Source organism: Saccopteryx leptura, chromosome 9 (genome assembly GCF_036850995.1).
Source record: "Saccopteryx leptura isolate mSacLep1 chromosome 9, mSacLep1_pri_phased_curated, whole genome shotgun sequence".
NCBI classification, from domain to species: Eukaryota; Metazoa; Chordata; class Mammalia; order Chiroptera; family Emballonuridae; genus Saccopteryx; species Saccopteryx leptura.
Genome location: NC_089511.1, coordinates 92506244 through 92526140, shown reverse-complemented (window position 1 = coordinate 92526140; position 19897 = coordinate 92506244). Strand labels below are relative to the sequence as shown.

The following is a 19897-nucleotide window of genomic DNA, read 5'->3' as shown; positions in this document are numbered from 1 at the left end:
TCAATGTTTTATCTATTGAGCCACCAGACAGGGATCCTGGTTGCACTCACTATTTTCTTTTTTAAATAAGTGAGGGGAGAGGAGGCAGAGAGAGATATACCAGGTAGGTATGTGCCCCTCCCAGGATCCACCTGGCAAGCCCCCTATAGGGTGATGCTCTGCCCATCTGGGTGTTGCTCTGTTGCTCAACAACTGAGCTATTTTTATCACCTGAGGTGAGGTCATGGAGCCATCCTCAGCATTTGGGCCACCTGGCTAACCAATCAAGCCATGGCTGTGGAAGGGGGAGAGAGAGAATGTCCCAGTAGAGCCTGAGCTATACATCAATCAGGCATCCCCAATTCGACTTCCCTTTACAGTGGTACACTCCCGCTTAACATAAGGGTTGGTAGGCTCTTCAAGATTACTCTTGAGGTAGCTATGAGGAATTCTACTTATTGGTACCTGTAAGGTCAGCCGAAGGAGGACACCGAGTTCAGGCAAGAAAAGTTTATTAGGGGGCATCTGCCAGGCTGACTCCTAAGGCGGAGGTCAGCAACCGGTTCTCTAACAGGTAGAGTTAAATAGGGGATTCAAGGGTGGGGGCTGGTAGTTGTTACAGGGAAAAAAGGATTAACCGTAAGTAAGCTAGGGACCTTCCACACCCGGGGAAGTCAGTCCGGCTGTCTGGGGGGAGGTGATCTGGAATGTCCAGTTTTTTAATGTCTCTTCGTCTACTTAAGGGAGGAGGGGGTCATGGCCAATTGCCAGCGGAGGAAAGACACAACCGACACACAAGTTAGTTGCAAGAATCACACAGGCAGTTTATTACTCATAGATCCTATGGCGTGCCTGGGTACAGCTTAATGGGGCCCCATCAGCATGCTCCTCTTGGCTGTCCTTGGTCAGAGCAGCATGGAGACAGTCCACATTAAATGTTGGAATCTGGGCAACTATCACAGCAGGGGGGCTCCTTGGCTTTAGTATCTTGTAAGGCCAGTAGCCACGGCCACCATCACAGCCGCCTGGCCCTAGCAGGTTTGCATTTGATTCGCACAGACAGTGATAAAACAATGGAGCCAAAAACTGGTGGGTCATTACCTTTAATCCTAGCTTGCACCCAGCGAGCAAGAAATAGACACAGTGGGAAAACACTTCCCTTTCCATTCAGGGCTCCCAAAGCCACTGACTTATCCAAGTTTCCTAGAATCAAAGGTTTGTACCTCACCAGCCTTATTCACCTCTGTTCCCCATCTCCTTCTCTCTGCACAAACTGTGCACAAACTGGCTTCTCCTTCAGCACTTCGCCATCTTGGCTGCTTCTCCTCTCTTCCACCTGGCCTTTCTCTGCTCTCCTCTCTAATGCTATTCCCAGGAACCGAGAGAGCAAGCTCCTGGTCTGCCTCATTTTATAGTGTAGAAATCAAAACCTTTAATCCAATATACAAACAAGAAAGTCTCTGATACAAAGTCACTTAGGGTGGGAAAGGCTTAGTCTTAAAACTAAGCCTTAGGGTATAACAACCCTGCCTGCTGACAGCCTGTCCCCCACACTCAATGCAAACTATAAGTGAGCAAACATATATCATATTTACAAACTTATTTGACCAACATACCTTTTTTTGGCATATGCCTTCTAACAGGTGTTAATCTACAGGATTATAACATCAAATCACTTTTTTTTTGGAATTCCTAGCAGGGAGCTCTTCTAGCAGCGAGTTAATCTACAGAATTGTCATGTCAAGCCACTTTTTATCTATATATAACTTCACACACACACTAACTGGGCCATGCGCAAAAGACATAAGCTGCCTATCATATCTGTACATAAACATTAGATTAGTTCCCACCCAGAGGGCATATCCTTATTCACTTGCATTAATGGTCTTTCATGTTATATCCTAACTTATTTCTATATCTTCTATATTTTCTTATATTTCTATATATTTAATTACTATAACATTATATTACTGCAACAAAGAGAAAGAAGGGGAAAGGGAGAGGTGGAAAAGCAGATGATCATCTTTCCTATTGAAGGAGGAGAAACCAGAAGAATGCAGAGGAGAGGGGGGCCTACAATGTCTGGGGTCTTACACTCCAGCCTGTGACCTCAGTGCTCAGGATGGTCATACAGAAAAGGTCATACAGAAAAGTTTAAAAAATAACAAAACACAGCTGTAGACCTTGCTTGTTATCAGTTCCTTGAAATGAACTGCAGCTGCAGCAAGAAGAATGAGTGATATGATTGATATGATTGTCAAGGACAGACCCTCTGGCCTCCCCTCCCTAAGACACAAAAGTCATGTAGGGCTGCAAACAAAGAAGTCATAGGAATCAGGCATTTGTCCCGTGAAAGCTAAAGCTGTAAAGGTGTATAAGGTGTATAAGATGCACAAAATCTAACTGCGAGGAGCATGTGTTTTGTTGCCTCTGCTGAGGACACGCAGCTCTGACGGCTAAATAAATCCTACTTCCTTCATCAAGTTGGGCATCTTTGTGCTCCTTTGATTTCTGCAACACTGTGTGTCCTGACCAGGAACTGAATCCAGGACATCAACATGCCAGGCCAATCAGCCAGGGCCACACTCTTCATGTTTCATCAGTCATTTCATCTTTTTCAAAGAAAGACCAGCCACCCTGACATCTGGGCAGCTGTTTTAGTTTCAGGGGTCATCCTTCTCCGACCAGCCGGATGTTAGCAAACAAGGGCCGTAAGTTCATCACAAGCAGCCCACAGAAAGCCAAAGCCTGAGGCAACAGGTTTCCCCAAAGAAGAAGGGTTTATAAGGAGACCAAAGATGAAGTTCAAATCAGTCTGCTCTACCCACTCTTACTTCAGGGCTTTAAGCTGGTGCAAGAAAAGTGCTGGTGGGCAGGTTTTGATTGGAGAGCTTTAGAACTCAGTCTTATGGGAAGGGTGTTAGGGGCTTCTGCATCAGATACTCCTGCACAATGGACACTTTGCTTCCGAAAGTGTTCCGGTATCCAAGTTTCAGTCATGTCCTGGTCCTCTGCTTCCATGGGAAGGGGCAAGACTTTGGTTCCAGGGCCGCCCTGAGGAGGGATGGCCCATGCGCAGTGCTGTGTCTAAAATAGATCAGAAACAGCATCAGCTACCAATTTGCTGCCAGTGGGTCTGTCACTGATACCCCAAGTAGCGAGGGGTCCTGAGCGTGTTCCTGGGCAGAGCTGAGCTGGGCCCCCAGCTTCGGGGCCCTCAGTGTCCTCTTACTCTCGTGCCCCTCAGCCTCTAGGAAGGAGTGGATCCTTTCCACAGGGAACTGTGAAGACCTACCAGCACTGCCTGATTCTCTAAAGCTCACCCTGCAGGGGCACACAGGGATGGTCAGCCCCATTCCACAGATGAGAAAACTTGCTCAGCGAAAATCCCAGGAAAGGAACTAGGAGAGGCCACCAGCCTGAGGGCACTAGGACCCCAGGCCACACTGGTGCTCCTCCTGAGAGCTTCTAAGTCCTCCTCCTCAGGACACCCCTCAGTTCCAGCATTCTGATTATTTATCTCAAGTGCTTGCTGCCAGGCCTGTGGAGGACAGGACTCTGCCCAAACAAAGACTGGTCAGCTGGTTGCTTATTCAACCCAGGACGGGAGTTCAGAATGAGCCACCCCAAGACGTGCCTCAGTGGTATGCAATTTATCTTGAACTAAAGGCAATTTTAGCTTCAGCCTCAAGAGAAATTTCTGGCCCTCCCTTAACTAGCTAGAAGAACTTGAATTACAAAACTTGAATTACGAGATAACCTTATTGACCTATGTATAGGGCAGGACAAACTTCTGTTTACTAAGCTTCTGTTCTTCTTATACTTCAATGACCGTTTCAAGCCCCCAAGTCACCTTGCCTCATCCTTAGCTCAGAATGTTTCGCATCCTCAGGTTTCCTGTCTGACTCTCTCCTGCATGCAGGCTTCCGGTACATACCTATGTACTGAGTTTATTTTCTCTTGCAAATCTGTCTCATGTTTATTTATTAGACCAACTGGAAAATTCTGGAGGGGATTTGCAGGGACCAACTGGAAAATTCTGCAGGGACCACGTTGAAAATTGGATAAAAGTAACGGGCATTCCCGGGGGAGCATGATGTGGGCACTCTCACAACCACACTTCTGGCCAGAGAAAGAGCCCCTGACCAGGGTTCCCAGAGCACTGGGTTTCATGGACTGGAAAAGTTTTGAACAGAAATCTGGAGAGACATTTGGGTTACCAAGCTTTTGTTGGTATGAACCAAAATTCATTAATCAACCAATTAAAAAAAAAAAAGCCCTCACCAAGAGCTCCCATCTTCTAACATCACTTCATAACTGGACAGCGTAACATCAGAGAGGTAGGATAACAAGGGTAATGGGCTACTCCACTCTTTCTCACACACTCATCTATGTTGCCTCACCCCTTCCCTACCCCGACCCTGTGTCCCCTGAACCCCTGCAGACTACTACATTAGCGCTGGGACCACTGCCAGGCCAGCTCATCGCTGTCTCACCTGGTAGGTGGAAGACAGTACAGAATCAGAGTGAAGCACAGGGTCTGCTCTCTGAGCCCTGGGCTTCTACGCTCCAACCTCATGTGCAGGAGATACTGAGTCACACTGGTGGAGTCTGGACTCTGCTTTTCTCATTTCAGCTCCAAGAGAAAGCCAGGGAGAAGCAGAAAACAGGCAGGCTTCTCTGATGGCTGAGGAACTGTCAGCTCAGGAAGCCATGTTCTTCCTCTCTGCCTTTTAACCTCTGGAACTATACATCTCAGCTCTTTCCAAAACCATTGTAAGGCCAGTAGCCACAGCCACCATCAGAGCCGCCTGGCCCATGCAGGTTCGCATTTGATTCGGACAGATGGTAATGAAACAATAGAGCCAAGAACTGGTGGGCCATTAGCTTTAATCCTAGCTTGCACCTGGTGGGCAAGTAATACACACAGTGGGAAAACACTTCCCTTTCCATGGCTAAAGCTTCCAAAGCCACTGACTTATCCAAGTTTCCTAGAATCAAAGGGTTCTACCTCACCAGCCTTATTCACCTCTGTTCCCCATCTCCTTCTCTCTGCACAAACTGGCTTCTCCTTCAGCACTCCGCCATCTTAGCTGCTTCTCCTCTCCTCCACGTGGCCTTTTTCTGCTCTCCTCCAGCATGGGCTCCTCTGCCCCATTTTAGAGTTCTGTATAGAACTCAAAACCTTTAATCCAATATACAAACAAGGAAGTCTCTGATACAAAGTCACTTATCTGAGACATAATGGGATTCCTCATGAGAGTGCACCACCCCACATCATGCAACAATCAAGGGTGTGGGGGAAAAAGCTTAGTTTTGAAACTAAGCCTAAGGCTATAACCACCCTGCCTGCTTACAGCCTGCCCCCCACACCCAATGCAAACTATAAACGAGCAAACATATATATCATATTTACAAACTTACTTGACCAACATTCCACCCCTTTAGCTCGCTTACAATCTAAAGCACAGGTATTCCTGCACAAGGAAATTAAGCACATTACACAAATTACAACAACATGACAAATCATACAATTTCAACAATTACAAAGGTACATTTCACCAGTCTCTGAGCACTTTGCCAAAAGTGCAAAATGTCCTCGGCCTTCTTTCTAGCCATGGGAAAAGCTTCCCAGTGTAGGGGAAGGGCCTCCAGGAAAGCTGCCCCCCACCCCCATCACAGTATTTCACATTGTCCAAAATCCGTAAGTCCATCCAACAAAGGAGCCAGTGCCCACTCCGGTTGTAGTCTAGTAAATCAGTCCATGCACAGGAGACCTCAGCCACCCCCCTCATTCCTGCCGTCCTGGCAGGTCTTACACTATCCCAAGGAGGAGCACGTGGCAATGGCAGTCAGCATTTCCATCTCTGCTCCAGAGAGCATGATGGCACCCACCCCTATGTTCCCAAATTGCAGACCTACCAGGGGCATAGTAGGTACTCCTTGCTGCTGGGCTCCCACCTTCTGGAGACTTTGGATTGCAACTCCAGACCGATTCTCCTCATTCTCCAAAAAGGAACTGAAAACATCAGCTCCTGCTGCTGGGCTTGAGCCCCCGGCCTCCTGCCACTGCTGGCTCTCCACAACGTCCAGGGCAATCTGTAACTCACGAACCTGTGATTCCTTCTCCAGAGGCTGCTCCATTTCCAGGCAAATCTCGCAAACCTGGCCAGCCTCCTCCTCCAGCGCTTCCTCCAGCTCCAGGGTCAGCATCTGTTTCTCCCCCATTTCCTCCAGCTCCTTCCACTGCTCGGTTGGCAGGTCCTGGGAAGCCTCTTCCACAGAGCTCTCAGTTTCCTCATGCATGGCTGTAAAAGTCAACTAGCCTACGGTCCCCAAAATGACAGCCATGGGGAACCATAACAGCATCCAGTCCTCTACTCCACCGCTCAAAGGTGGTGGTGGCTCCACACTGATCTGATTCGAATTCTGCCACAGACTACACCAAATGTAAAGCCAGTAGCCACAGCCACCATCACAGCAGCCTGGCCCATGCAGGTTCGCATAGGATTCGGACAGTCGGTAAAGAAACAACGGAGCCAAAAACTGATGGGCCAACATCTTTAATCCTAGCTTGCACCCGGTGGGCAAGTAAAAAACACACACTGGGCTCCAAAACCCACTCACATTCAGTGCTCACAAAGCTACTGACTTAATCCGAGTTCTCCTAGAATCAAAGGTTTCTAGCTCACCAGACTTATTCACCTCTGTTGCCCATCTCCTTCCTTCTCTCTGCACAAACTCTGCACTAACTGGCTTCTCACTCAGCACTCCGCCATCTTGGCTGTCTCTCCTGGCCTCCTCCACATGGCCTTTCTCTGCTCTCCTCTCTGCTCTCTCCTCTAATGATAATCTCAGGAACCAAGAGCGCAAGCTCCTGTTCTGCCCCTATTTTATAGTGTAGAAATCCAAACCTTTAATCCAATATACAAAATAGGGAAGTCTCTAATACAAAGTCACTTTCTGAGGCATGATGGGATTGTACCACCCCACATCAAAAAGGGTGGGAAAGGCTTAATCCCAAAACCAAGCCCCAGGCTACAACGATCCTGCCTGCCCACAGCTCGCCCCCAACACACATTAATATCACCTGGGCGACGGCCTCCACGTGGGCAGTGCCATCTTTAACAAAGTGAGCATAATATATTGGGTTGGGGAATAAGTTCGTAGCATTTTTACCAAAAACTTTTATTTAAACAAAAAACAATAATTATATCAATAAGTTAATCAATTATATATTCGCCGTTGCTGTTTACAACCTCTTCCCACCTCTCGACCAATTTGTTGATGCCGTTCCGCCAAAAATCACCTGGTCTGGTGTCAAAGAAGTTGTTGAGCCAGTTTTTAAGGACCTCTTTGTTATCGAAGGTAACGCCCTTCATATGGTTTGACAGGGAGCAGAAAAGATGGTAATCAGTCGGTGCAAGGTCCGGAGAATACGGCGGATGCTGAAGGACCTCCCATTCGAGCTCTTGGAGTCGGCTTTGACGACTTGTGCAACATGGGGCCTGGCGTTGTCGTGAAGGAGTATGGTTTGACCATGTCGATCAGGTCTTTTCAGTCGAATAGCCTCATTCACGCAGTGTAGCTGGGCAATGTAGAGCTCCTTGTTGACCGTGGCATTCTTTTCGAGCATTTCCCAGTTCTTCATCGAATTCAGAAGGCCTTCCGCTACAGGACGTGTCATTGACGTCAAAGTCGCCATTTTTGAACTTTGCAAACCATTTCCGTGCTGTAGACTCGCCTATGACACCTTCTCCATACATGTCGCAAATGTCCCGGGCTGCTTCGGCAGCTTTTTGACCTCGATGAAAAGCAAAGAAGAGCAGGTGTCGAAAATGTTGATTTTTGCCTCTTGGGTATTCCATTTCTAAGCCTCAAAACTAATAAAAAATTAAATAACTCAAAAATACAATTAACATAGTTTTGTAGAGCAGAAAGAGTTTTATCGGATGAATACTTACCCTTTGCCAAACAGCAAACAAATCGTTGTAAAATAAAATATAAAAACACTACGAATTTATTCCCCAACCCAATATTTTATCTGCCCAACAGTCACCTTTAATCCTAGCTTGCACCTGGTGGGCAAGTAAAAACACACACTAGGCTCCAAAACCCACTCATTCAGGGCTCACAAAACTACTGACTTATCTGAGTTTCATAGAATCAAAGGGCTCTACCTCACCAGCCTTATTCACCTCTGTTCCCCATCTCCTTCTCTCTGCTCAAACTGGCTTCTCCTTCAGCACTCCGCCATCTTAGCTGCTTCTCCTCTCCTCCACGTGGCCTTTTTCTGCTCTCCTCCAGCATGGGCTCCTCTGCCCCATTTTAGAGTTCTGTATAGAACTCAAAACCTTTAATCCAATATACAAACAAGGAAGTCTCTGATACAAAGTCACTTATCTGAGGCATAATGGGATTCCTCATGAGAGTGCACCACCCCACATCATGTAACAGTTAAGGGTGTGGGGAAAAGCTTAGTTTTAAAACTAAGCCTTAGGCTATAACAACCCTGCCTGCTTACAGCCTGTCCCCCACACCCAATGCAAACTATAAGCAACCAAACATATATATTGTTGTAAGGTACCAAAAAGCTGAAAATTGATAATGATATTCTGAGAGGAAAGGTCAGGCTTTTCTATCAGGCTTTCCTGTCCCGTCCCTCCTTTAGGGAGGGGAGGGAGAAGAATGTAGAAGTTTCTGGCTTGCAAGAACAATGGGTCATTTAGTTTTAAATCTAAAATAAAGGTTAACCTAGAAACTTCTCCTCTTTCAGTACGAGGCAGAATTTACATACCACCTTGCATTGACTGTAGTTCCTCCCTTTCCTGGAATCTTGAGGGTTAAAATACCTCTAGGCTAGTGAGGGAAGAGGAACCTTGAAAGATTTTGTAAACATCTTTGATTGTGTTACCTTGAAAGTCTTAATGTTTCTGTGTATCCCTTAAACAAATGTTGCCAGCTCGTACATGATGTCATGTGTGTGAGCAAGGGTATATAAATGATAGATATATGTATTCCAAACTGCCCTCTTGATGTTCTGCTTATCTGTCAGACCTCACCCTTACTGGAACTGGACTATTGCCCCTGAGACAAAGGAATTCCAAAAGGCTGAGAAGCCGCCCCAAGGAGGGGCTCCAGACATACCAGGACTTGTAATTCAACACCCACATGCTCCAAGCCCCCAAGGAGGAGCATTCCAGACAAACCAGGACTTTTGCCTCAGTATCCCCTCAGGCTCTCCCAAACACTATATAACTCGCCCCTAGCAGGGTTCCTTTCTTCCTTTCAGTAAAGCCTGTTACTCTGGTCTTTCGGACTCCCATGGATTCCAACAAAAATTCATCTGGACTGGGTGTCTCTACATGAACTTGATGATATGAGGTACAGTGCCTTTCAGAATCTGGGATGTGGTACTTTATAACAATATCATATTTACAAACTTACTTGACCAACAACCATCTATGTAGATGCAGACCAGAATTCCTGGCCACAGTGTCACTTCTGAGGCTGGAGGAAATAATAGGTCCTAGAGAGGATCTCTGCCATAGGCTGTGACCAGCAACTCTAGGGACACCATTCACAAAGTCCAACGGTTGACCAAAGTTTTCTATTAAGGATCATGTACATAATATTTTAGGTTTGCAGGCCAGAAAAGATCTGTCCCAACTATTTAACTTTGTGATTACGGCGTGAAATCAGCTAAATACAATATGTAAATTGTTGGGCAAAAAGGTTTTTTTTGTTGTTAATGTACTTCTTTTTTTATTAATTTTAATGGGGTGACGTAGATCAATCAGGGTACACCGGTTCAGAGAAAACATCTCCAGGTTATTTTGACATTTGATTATGTTGCATACCCCTCACCCAAAGTCAAATTGTCTTTTGTCACCTTCTATCTGGTTTTCTTTGTGCCCCTCCCTTCCCTCTACCCTCAGCCCCCCCCCCCCCAAGCATCACATTCTTGTCCGTGTCTCTGAGTCTCATTTTTATGTCCCATCTATGTATGGAATCATATAGTACTTAGTTTTTTCTGATTTACTTATTTCACTTTGTATAATTTATCAAGATCCCACCATTTTGCTGTAAATGATCCAATGTCATCATTTCTTATGGCCGAGTAGTATTCCATAGTGTATATGTGCCACATCTTCTTTATCCAGTCATCTATTGACGGGCTTTTTGGTTGTTTCCATGTCCTGGCCACTGTGAACAATGCTGCAATGAACATGGGGCTGCATGTGTCTTTACGTATCAATGTTTCTGAGTTTTGGGGGTATATACCCAGTAGAGGGATTGCTGGGTCATAACTTAGTTCCATTTTTACTTTTTTGAGGAACCACCATACTTTCTTCCATAATGGTTGTACTACTTTACATCCCCACCAACAGTGAATGAGGGTTCCTTTTTCTCCACAGCCTCTCCAACACTTGTTATTACCTGTCTTGTTGATAATAACTAATCTAACAGGTGTGAGGTGGTATCTCATTGCAGTTTTGATTTGCATTTCTCTAATAACTAATGAAGATGAGCATCTTCTCATATATCTGTTGGCCATTTGTATTTCTTCCTGGGAGCAGTGTCTGTTCATGTCTTCTTCCCATTTTTTTATTGGATTGTTTATTGTTGAGTTTTGTGAGTTTTTTGTATATTTTGGATTTTAGGTCCTTAGCTGTTGTTTGAAAATATCATCTCCCATTTAGTTGGCTGTTTGTTTTGTTGTCAGTTTCTTTTGCTGAGCAGAAGCCTCTTAGTCTGATGTGGTCCCACTCATTTATCTTTGCCTTCACTTCTCTTGCCTTTGGAGTCAAATACATAAAGTGCTCTTTGTAACCAAGGTCCATGAGTTTAGTACCTATGTTTTCTTCTATGTACTTTATTGTTTCAGGTCTTATATTTAGGTCTTCGATCTATTTTGAATTAATTTTAGTACAAGGGGACAAACTGGGCAAAAAGGTTTTAATAGGGTTTTTTAGGTTTGCTCACTTCTATTGGGGCAGTGCCTTGTGTGTGTAGTCTGTGGAAGGCTGCCAGTGCTTGCCCTCAGGGCGGCAGATTGTGAAATGCAGACTGCCTGCCATGGGGAGGGGCGATTGTTTGCTATTGTTTGCCAGAGAAGGGGTATTTCTGCCTGGCAGGTTTTGCTGGAGAGTGTGGAGGGCCCGTGAGTCCAGAGGGTGAGTCGGGAGGATAAGCACGAGTTGTGGAACCGGAGACTGAGTCGGGCCTTGGGCGCCCTGATGGCAGGCACCCCAGCCTGTTTGGATGGGAGTGCTGAGACCGGTAGGTCCTGAGATGGGAGAAAGGGAAGCGGTCTTCCCTAGCTGTTTGCTTGTCCACTGTTATGAGACTCTAATAAATGGAATGACCCATTTTCTGGCTCCACTGTTCCTTTACCGTCTGCCTGAATCCAGAGAGAACCTGCATGTGCACGGCCATGGCGGCGGCAACTGCCCTACATAAATGAATGGGCGTGGCTGTGTGCCTCAGTTTATTTACAAACACAGGAGTTTGGTGGGCAAGCAGTAGTTGGCCACCCCATGACACAGCAGGAGTGCTCCCTAGAGGTGGTCATGCAGGAGTCCTATACCCTGCCACTTTGTAGCCAGTCACAAATGGCAGGAAGACCTGGAGGTTTTAAGCCTGCCTGCTATGAGACCCCATTGGGTGTTTCTTCAGCCACTCATTAAATTCACCCTCCTCCCAAAACACAGAGGCTCTCAGGCAGCCCCTCCTCTCTCAGCACACCTCCTCACTCCTCTTCCAACCACAGCTGACCACAGCTTGGGGCGTGTCCCAGCTTTGCTTTCTCCTACAAGCACATACCTGAGCACGCTCATTAGCTCTGCTAGCACTGCAACAGGACCCCACTCCTCCAGACGCCTCAATAGCTCAACCTGGGGCTGCAGACCCCTTCTCCACTGAAGGCAAGGAAGGAACTAGGCAAATTATCCTCCTACTTAGCTCCTGAGCCTCCTGGGAGCCTACCACAGTGCCCTTAACTTGTGGATGAAGTCTCCTGGCTCACCTAGGGCACCGTCCAGTACCTAGGCACACCGGGTCAACCTTGGTCTCCCTTCCTTCCACCTCACGTACACAGGCAGAGCTGTGGGAGGAAGAGCTCACAGTATCTGGACTGGAGGCTCAGTGGCACTGCCATTGGTCAGGGAAGCCCCGTCAAAACCCAGAAGGTGCAGCCAGTCTATGTGAATGCCAGCAATCCTGTGGGTCACCCCCTGATCCCACATTCGCTTAGCTGGGCTGTGGTTTACTAAATGTTTCAACAGATAAGGGTAGTTAAGCAACTGTCTGTCCCAATGGTCATGTTCCCATACACACCCTGGCCTTGAGTCTGGCTTCTCTCAGGGCAGCAAGTTCAGGTATATCTTAGATGTTTCAAACAAGCACACTGTGAACTGCTTCAGTTTTTAGTCCCATGCCCACACCCCCCCCAGAACCTACCTCCTCCCCACTGACTACCAGCATCTGGGGGAGCTGTCCTCCCTTGAAGGGACAGTGAAGGAAAATGGACAGCTCCAGAGAGTGCACAGCTTCCTTCCATGAGGCGCAAGTAGAGGAACCCACAAAGGTTCCCAGCCTCTTTCCAGGAAAACACTTTCAGGGCCAAAGTTCTTTTTAAAGAAATGCTTTATTGCTCCATTTAGACACTCCTGTGTATAGCACAAATGAGCCCCGCACAGAAAATTATTCGAGTGGTAGGTAATACTGAGAAACAGTGAACATACACAAAGGATACAAAACTAGACATTCAGATAACTAGAAACTTCTGAAGTGCCTTTTAGAAACTACACCACATATGCCAGTGTAAATTTGTTTTTTAACAATCAACTTTCTAGAAACATTGCATCTAAAGAGGTGATGAGCTGTTTAGTAGGTCTTTTCCTGGGCTAGGGATGGAAGCTGCATATTTCAAATCAAAAGTGCTTGCATTAGGCCACATCTCTAGCATCATGGACCTTGACCTCCCTGTTCCCTCTGACCACCAGGTGGTGGAAGCAGCTACAACCCCTTAGGCATTACCTGAGGTTCCTGTACTGGCCCAACTGCCTGGGGCTCGTATAGCTGTAGCTAGAGAGGGCACATCTTCAGGTCTGAAAACTAGACCCATAAGATCGAAAAAAGTGGATTGAAGCAAAGGAAAAAAAGGGGGGGGGGGGCATGCTAGAGGCCTAGAGTAGGAAGAGACCTTTTTATAAAGTTTTCAGGAAATTCTTAAACTTGGGCACAAAAACCAAATTACTGCTGACAGCAGCAGAAGTCAGAAGCCCTTGAGTTGTGCTGTTAATATTTGGGGGAATAAAGGCCAAATCAGGGTTGGCTGATGACACCCATGAGAGTTGCTTCCACCTCCCTCTGGCCTGGCCCCAAGCGCCAGCCCTCCTGGTCCTGGGACCTGCAAGCTTACCCCAGGTCTCCATACGGTTCAGCCAGAAGCCACCCTCCCACGAAGGCCTGCTGCAAACTGAGGGGAAACTACAGATTAAACCCAGAAGTGTGGCGAGGGAAAGCTGACAGGCTAAAGGGGCAGCTGCAGACTGCTGTTCCCACTGGGCGGCAGCGCAGCCCAGCGCAGCGCAGCCCAGCGCAGCGCAGCCCAGCCCAGCGCAGCGCAGCCCAGCCCAGCCCAGCGCAGCGCAGCCCAGCGCAGCGCAGCCCAGCGCAGCGCAGCGCAGCCCAGCCCAGCCCAGCGCAGCGCAGCGCAGCGCAGCGCAGCCCAGCGCAGCGCAGCCCAGCCCAGCGCAGCGCAGCGCAGCGCAGCGCAGCGCAGCCCAGCCCAGCCCAGCCCAGCGCAGCCCAGCCCAGCCCAGCCCAGCGCAGCGCAGCCCAGCCCAGCCCAGCGCAGCCCAGCCCAGCGCAGCGCAGCCCAGCCCAGCCCAGCCCAGCGCAGCGCAGCGCAGCCCAGCCCAGCCCAGCCCAGCGCAGCGCAGCCCAGCCCAGCCCAGCGCAGCCCAGCCCAGCCCAGCCCAGCCCAGCCCAGCGCAGCCCAGCCCAGCGCAGCCCAGCCTAGCCGAGCGGGGCTTCAGGCTCGCTGTCAGTCCTGGTGGGAGGCGCTTAGCGCAGAGCCTATGGATGAGGTCAGAGGTGCTCAAGTAGAACCTGCAAGGAAAGAGAAAGGCAAAGGAGCACGTGTGTGCCTTTCCAGGAGAGGCAAGGAGGAACTGGGACAGCCCTCCACAGGCAGAGGGCTTCTAGGGAACTTGGTGGGGGGTGATGAGATCATGCTGCCCTCCTGAATAGAAGTAGGAGGGCTTTACATAAAATTCCCATTGGGCATGGGAGCAACACTACAGTCATGGTTACAAAGGCACCTTTGCCATAGGGGGTGCCAGCCACAGTGGGTGGGCTGCCCAGGGGCTCTTACTACTGATGCACACATACCTCTCTATGGGAAGTCTCTACTGTTTAAGCTCAGCATAAGGGGTTCCATCAGGGGAGAAGAAAGGGTTCCCACTTAAACATCTATCCGTCTTCACCTGACCACCCACCCGCTGTTAAAGTGTGGCAGAGACAAGGGACCTTGCCTAAGCCATTTCTAAGAGATAGTTGAGGATGACCAGGATTCAGCAGCCCTGAGTAAGCAGTGTGCCTGGTGTTTCCAGGCAGAGAAGGATGTGGGTAATTGCACTTTGAGCACAGTGGACACAGGCAGGGGCCACATGTGGCCTGGGAGGCAGCAAGAGGGCAAGCTGATCAATTTTCAGGGGTTAGCTGTGGCTGCATAGTGTCTGCCCCGCCGGAGGAAGGCATGGCAGAACAACTGCTGAGGTCAGAACCTGTGACCTTGCGGAATTAGACACTGGTGGGAGAAGGTGGCAGAGCACCCTCCAGAGCTTCCTTCCACCCGGAAAGCGAAGGAATCCTCTTCGTGTGCTCCATCCTCCTAACACACAGAGAGGCTCAGAGGACTAAGGGAGGCCTTGGGCACCTCACCTGAGGGGCTCTGCACAGAGAGGCCTGCCAGGAAAGGGAGCATCTGAGCACGCATGTGTCACCCTGCAGTCCTCCTGGCTCTTTTCCTGGATTAACTCATTACCCTGGTGCAATCAAAGTAGTTTTTAAAAACAGAATTTTAAGTAGACTTTTTAAGGGAAAAAATCCATTTGATGGAAGTGATTTTGGTTTTGTGTGTTTCATGAAAAATGGTACACGTGAAATCCCTGAGGACAGCACAGATTGACTGCAAGGCCACAGGCCTGAAAGATCATCTGCTCAGTCCAGTTAAGGCGACAAAAGGCTGGGAGTTTGGCTGTGGACAGTAGTACAGGGGGCCATGGCAGTCTGGCCGGCTGGCAGAGGTCTCAGGGCACCTGAGTGGACACCCCAGGCCAGGTGGTCACTCACTGTCTTAGTGTGAAGCCAGCAAAACCTACAGAGGTCTGTCTAAAGGAAACAATTTTAAATATTCAAATTTGTTTTCATCATTCCTTTCTTTTCCTTTTGTTTAGATCTCAGAAGCCCTTTCTTTTCAGTGTTGACAAAAATAATGTTTGGGGGGCAGGCCTATGAAGACTTATCATAAAACAGGCTTGAAACCATAGAAATTATGCTCAAATTGCCACTTAAAATCCATTTGTTCCCATAAAATGTTATGAGAAAGTGTCAGACCTGTTCATCCTGCTTTATAGTCTTAAGTTCCTTTGATGAACACAAATGTCACATTTCTTAGAACACATCAGGCAAAAAGGGGTTTAGATCTATTATAACATAAAAGAGATAATGAGGGTCATGAAGAGAAGGTGTTTAAATGAGACTTTCTTTTAAGTTTCGATCTTACTGGACACACATAATAAAGATGCCCTTTGTAAAGTGCTGTTTGCTTAGTGAACCACTTGCCACCACGCTCAGAGCACCAGGGCCGTCTGCTCGGGGAAAAACTCGTAGCAGCCATGGGCAGAGGGGGTGCACCCCCCTGGGATCTCCTTGGTGGGGAGGGAATCCTCCCATCACCACTGGACATTCCTAAACACTTCGCTCCAGGATGGGCACTGCTGCCAATTGAAGAGTTGTGCCTCAGGGCCTGGTGCCACCGTGCTCCTGCTCCTCCTTCGGCCTGACTCTTCATTCTCTCCTTCTGCTCAGGGCATGGGCCAGCTCCCTATTATGGGGTCAGGGCTCTTCCACCTTCCTTTCCCACAGACACGCTGTCAGAAGGGGACCCACAAATGGATAGCCAGCACGAGAACTTTCCAGGAGAGTCACTAGGAGGGTTTAGAGAAAGAGAAACCCTCAAAACAGTGACCTGTCCAGTCAGTTCTAATAAAGCACATGAGAAAGGGTACATAACTGGCAGTAAACAATTTCCTCAGCAGTCTGTGGATGTCCCGGGACCTGCGCCTTCCACACTGTCAGACGTGAGCGACCTCTGCTCCGGTCTCAGGCTCTACGCAACAGGAAGAATTTGTGTCGGAATGACACACTCCGTGTCCATCCTTATTTTCAAAGTTGGGCTCTGTGAGTGTAGGTTTTTCAAAAATATTCCTTTTGCTATTTTCTGGACAGTTCTGAACATAGATTACTCTGTTATAAGCCTTGAGTCTCTTCCATAGTTGAACATACACTTTGCACTGAACGTACATAAAAAGAAGTCCTCCAGTAAAGCCGATGGCCACCACCACCAATTTAGTCCAAAAGGGCCATTCTAAGGTTCCTGAAAGGGAAAACCTGGTTAGCTTGTCACCTGACCTAACTGAAGATCTGAAGTGAAACACAACTCAGGAACTTCCCATAACCCACTGACCTGACTCCTCGAAGCTCACTCCACAGAAGGAGAAGTGGGCAAGGGTGTCCCCCCTTCTACCCTGCTCTTCCAGGAGGCAGTGCATGCAGATTCTCTCTCCTCATGATTGGATCTCTTCTGACCAGGTTTAAAAAACTACTCACAGCAAGAGAAACCTCCAAATATGACGGCTGGTTGTCTCAGTTGGTGGCCCCTTCCAGAAACCCAAACATTCCAGGTCTGACTTGAAAATCAATCTGGAATAATGCTCCAATCCCTAAACTCAGTGTGCTACCCTGACCTCCGTGCTGTGTTCCCTTCAGTGCTGGACACATACCTGTTGCCTGCCCCTGCTTGATCTCCTCAGCGGTGCGGTCAATGAGCACATACAAGGACCAGACCACACAGGTGATGGCGATGACATGGAACGTCACTGAGCACATGATCTTCCTGCGCTCACTGGCTGTCATCTGCAAGTTCTCCCACTGTGAAGACAACACGCAGCGCATAAGGCTCAGCTCACAGGATGAGGCTACTATGGCGGTGAGAGTGTGCAGAGGGTAAGATGGGCTTTCCTCCCCCTCCCTCTTTCCCAAATGAAATGAATTTCCCCAAATACCTAAAGTCATTCTCTTTAAACCACTGGCTTGAAGTAGGCCCCAGATTCTGGTGTCTGTCAGCACCCACATGTTCTGTGATGATCCTTGCCTCCACTCTTCTTCCCCAGAGCTCCAGCTTACAGTGAGCACTTCCCTCTCTGACTCACACGTTCTACCGCCAAGTAACTCGGCATTCAATTGGCATTGTCCTGTACTGTTATCTAATGTGAGTCCCTTCTCAATTTATGCATTACAATTTTGAGATAAGAACAAGTCTTCTATTGTTCCAGACAAAAATCTTATGTTGTGGACATACAGACAGATATGCTGAACACACAGTGTTTACAGGACACATGAGCAGGACATGTCCTCTCAGAAGGAGCGGGGACGGGGTGAGGAAAGCCGCACTCCTGTGGTGCCTTTTCCCACTCACCCACCCCACTAAGAACTACTTTGCATGACATGTACACGAGCGTTTACTGTGCTGTGCTGGGGAGAGAGACTCATCGCCAGTGTACAGTTCTAATTAGAGGCAGAGCTTGAAGATTTAACACATTATTGACTGCTCATGAGTTAACTTGTTCTCATGCCCAAACGTTGACCGCTCACGAGTTAACTCATGTTTGTACATGCATTAGCTATTTCAATTTTTGAAACTCAGGGTAATATAGGATTATTATATTTGTGACTCTTTGCCCTGAGGGTCAAAGTTTGAAAAACAGCACACATTCTATATGCTCACGCGAACTCCTTTTCTTCCCACTCCTCCAGGCGTGAGGCCGGAAAATCGAAGGTACGGCAAACAAACACAATCCCAGTGTCGAGCAGTCTAAACTTGGACTGTCTTCTAACTGCTCGCAGTGTGAACATACGTATCAAGGTTATTGTAAAATCTTTTTTCATCATGTTCAATTTATGGCTATCTGCTGGTTCAAATGAGTGCAGCTCAGAACCTGACACTTCTTCTGGTTCTTCTAAAAGAGCTCCTCACACTGATTCACCTTTTAGGCTTTTCAGAGCAACTAAAAGACCACGTTTTAGAAAAAATAGTCACTGGTATAAAAAAAAAGTCCAACTAGAACATGTAAAGGGTGTGTTTCAAAAGGAAAGAGCAGCAATATTTGCAAAACATGTTGCAGACCATTACATGTAAGAGATTGCTATACCACACCAAAATAATTACTAAAATATGTAATATGTATAAAATATAATATGTAGCAGATATGTACAAAGTTTCATTTAAATTCATTATGTATAAATAAAGTATACTGAAGTTTATTTAGATTGTTTCACTTTCATACTCAATTACGAAAAAATAGCCGGTGACATGAGATAAACTTCTGCATAAAACTGCCGGTCAGCAATGTGTTAATACATGTAAAGCTAATTGCTGACTAAAACGGTATAAAACAGGCCAAGGACCAAGTGACGGCCACAGACAAGCAAGCAGCCTTATTTGGAAGGAACATGAAGATGTATGACTGAAAGGAGGAACGTGGCAATCAGGACCAGAAACAAGAAACATATGCACCACCCTCGCCTCTGAAAGAAATGACACAAGCAGCTAAGGCCCCAGCCAGGCCAGGCGCCACACCTGTGGGCACGCACCTTCCTCAGCGGCTTCAGCTTGGTCTCCATGAGGAACTCGTACTTGCAGAGCTCGCAGCAGCGTGTGTCCGAGCTCTTGATCCACTGCTGCAGGCAGGCCTGGTGCACGAAGTGCAGGCTCCCGGTGCAGCGGCACGGGGTGATCAGAGGGCTCTCGTCACCCCCCTCACAGTGGCAGATCCTAGGGCAGGAGGACAGTCAGGAGGAGGGATCTGATGTAGAAGGTAACATGTCAGCGAAGATCACAGCCCCAAAGAACTCTTCACAGAACATCACAGAATGGACTACAAGCACAAAGACGTACAAACCTAAATGAGGACAGTTACTACAAACTAGACAGTTCTAGCTTACCACACCAACACAGAAAGTCTGGATGGCACTGGGCATCCGAGAGGAATAAATGACAGAAGAAACGACAGAGCAGTCACCTTTGGTAAGTCTTTAGGATGTCAGTAAAAGACAAATTTAAAATAATATGGAAGCACCTTCCAGAAATTAAAATGTTAAAATAATTAGAAAAAAATTTCCATGTATAACAAAACCAGCACTCTGCTTTCCAAAAATACCAGTGATTTAAGAAAGTATTTGCTTTTTAGTTATAATCATTGTCCTCACCTCCACACACCACAGCTACACATTTCCATCAGAGAGTAAACACAAAAGTCTCAATACTTCCCTCCTGAACCTAAACAATATTATAGAGTACTGCAATTTCATTTCTTTTTGTAGGACCACTCATAGCAATAAGTGAGGAATTTAAATCATTCATTATATCAAAAGGTTCAGGGTACATGCGACAGGACATAGCTACTGACCTCGTGAGACAAAACAAACTTCTGAGAAGATGAAATGACTCTTCCCAGCAGCTCCAGAGCAGACAAAGACACTGAGGGAGAGGAGCTGAGCTCTGGCACTGGCCAGGCTCTAGGCGGCCTGTCCTATGATAGGGCTGCTGACCCGTTGTCAGAAATGA

The 19897-nt window shown here is 47.5% G+C and overlaps 1 protein-coding gene across 7 annotated transcripts in view; it reads right to left on the bottom strand.

Annotated features, from left to right (window-relative positions):
• Positions 1-487: 487 nt before the first annotated feature.
• Positions 488-19897, bottom strand: part of MARCHF8 (membrane associated ring-CH-type finger 8) — a 130756-nt gene continuing 111346 nt past the window's right edge. For 6 of the 7 annotated variants that reach the window (XM_066349637.1, XM_066349638.1, XM_066349636.1 and 3 more), the window contains 3 exons: positions 18925-19105; positions 17055-17202; positions 13987-16648 (listed from right to left, as the gene is read on the bottom strand). In XM_066349637.1, coding sequence (XP_066205734.1) covers positions 16347-16648; positions 17055-17202; positions 18925-19105 — 631 coding nt within the window. In that variant the 3' untranslated portion in view covers positions 13987-16346. Of the gene's footprint in view, positions 3067-13986; positions 16649-17054; positions 17203-18924; positions 19106-19897 lie in introns of those variants that run through there. The other variant, XM_066349640.1, reaches the window with a different exon arrangement.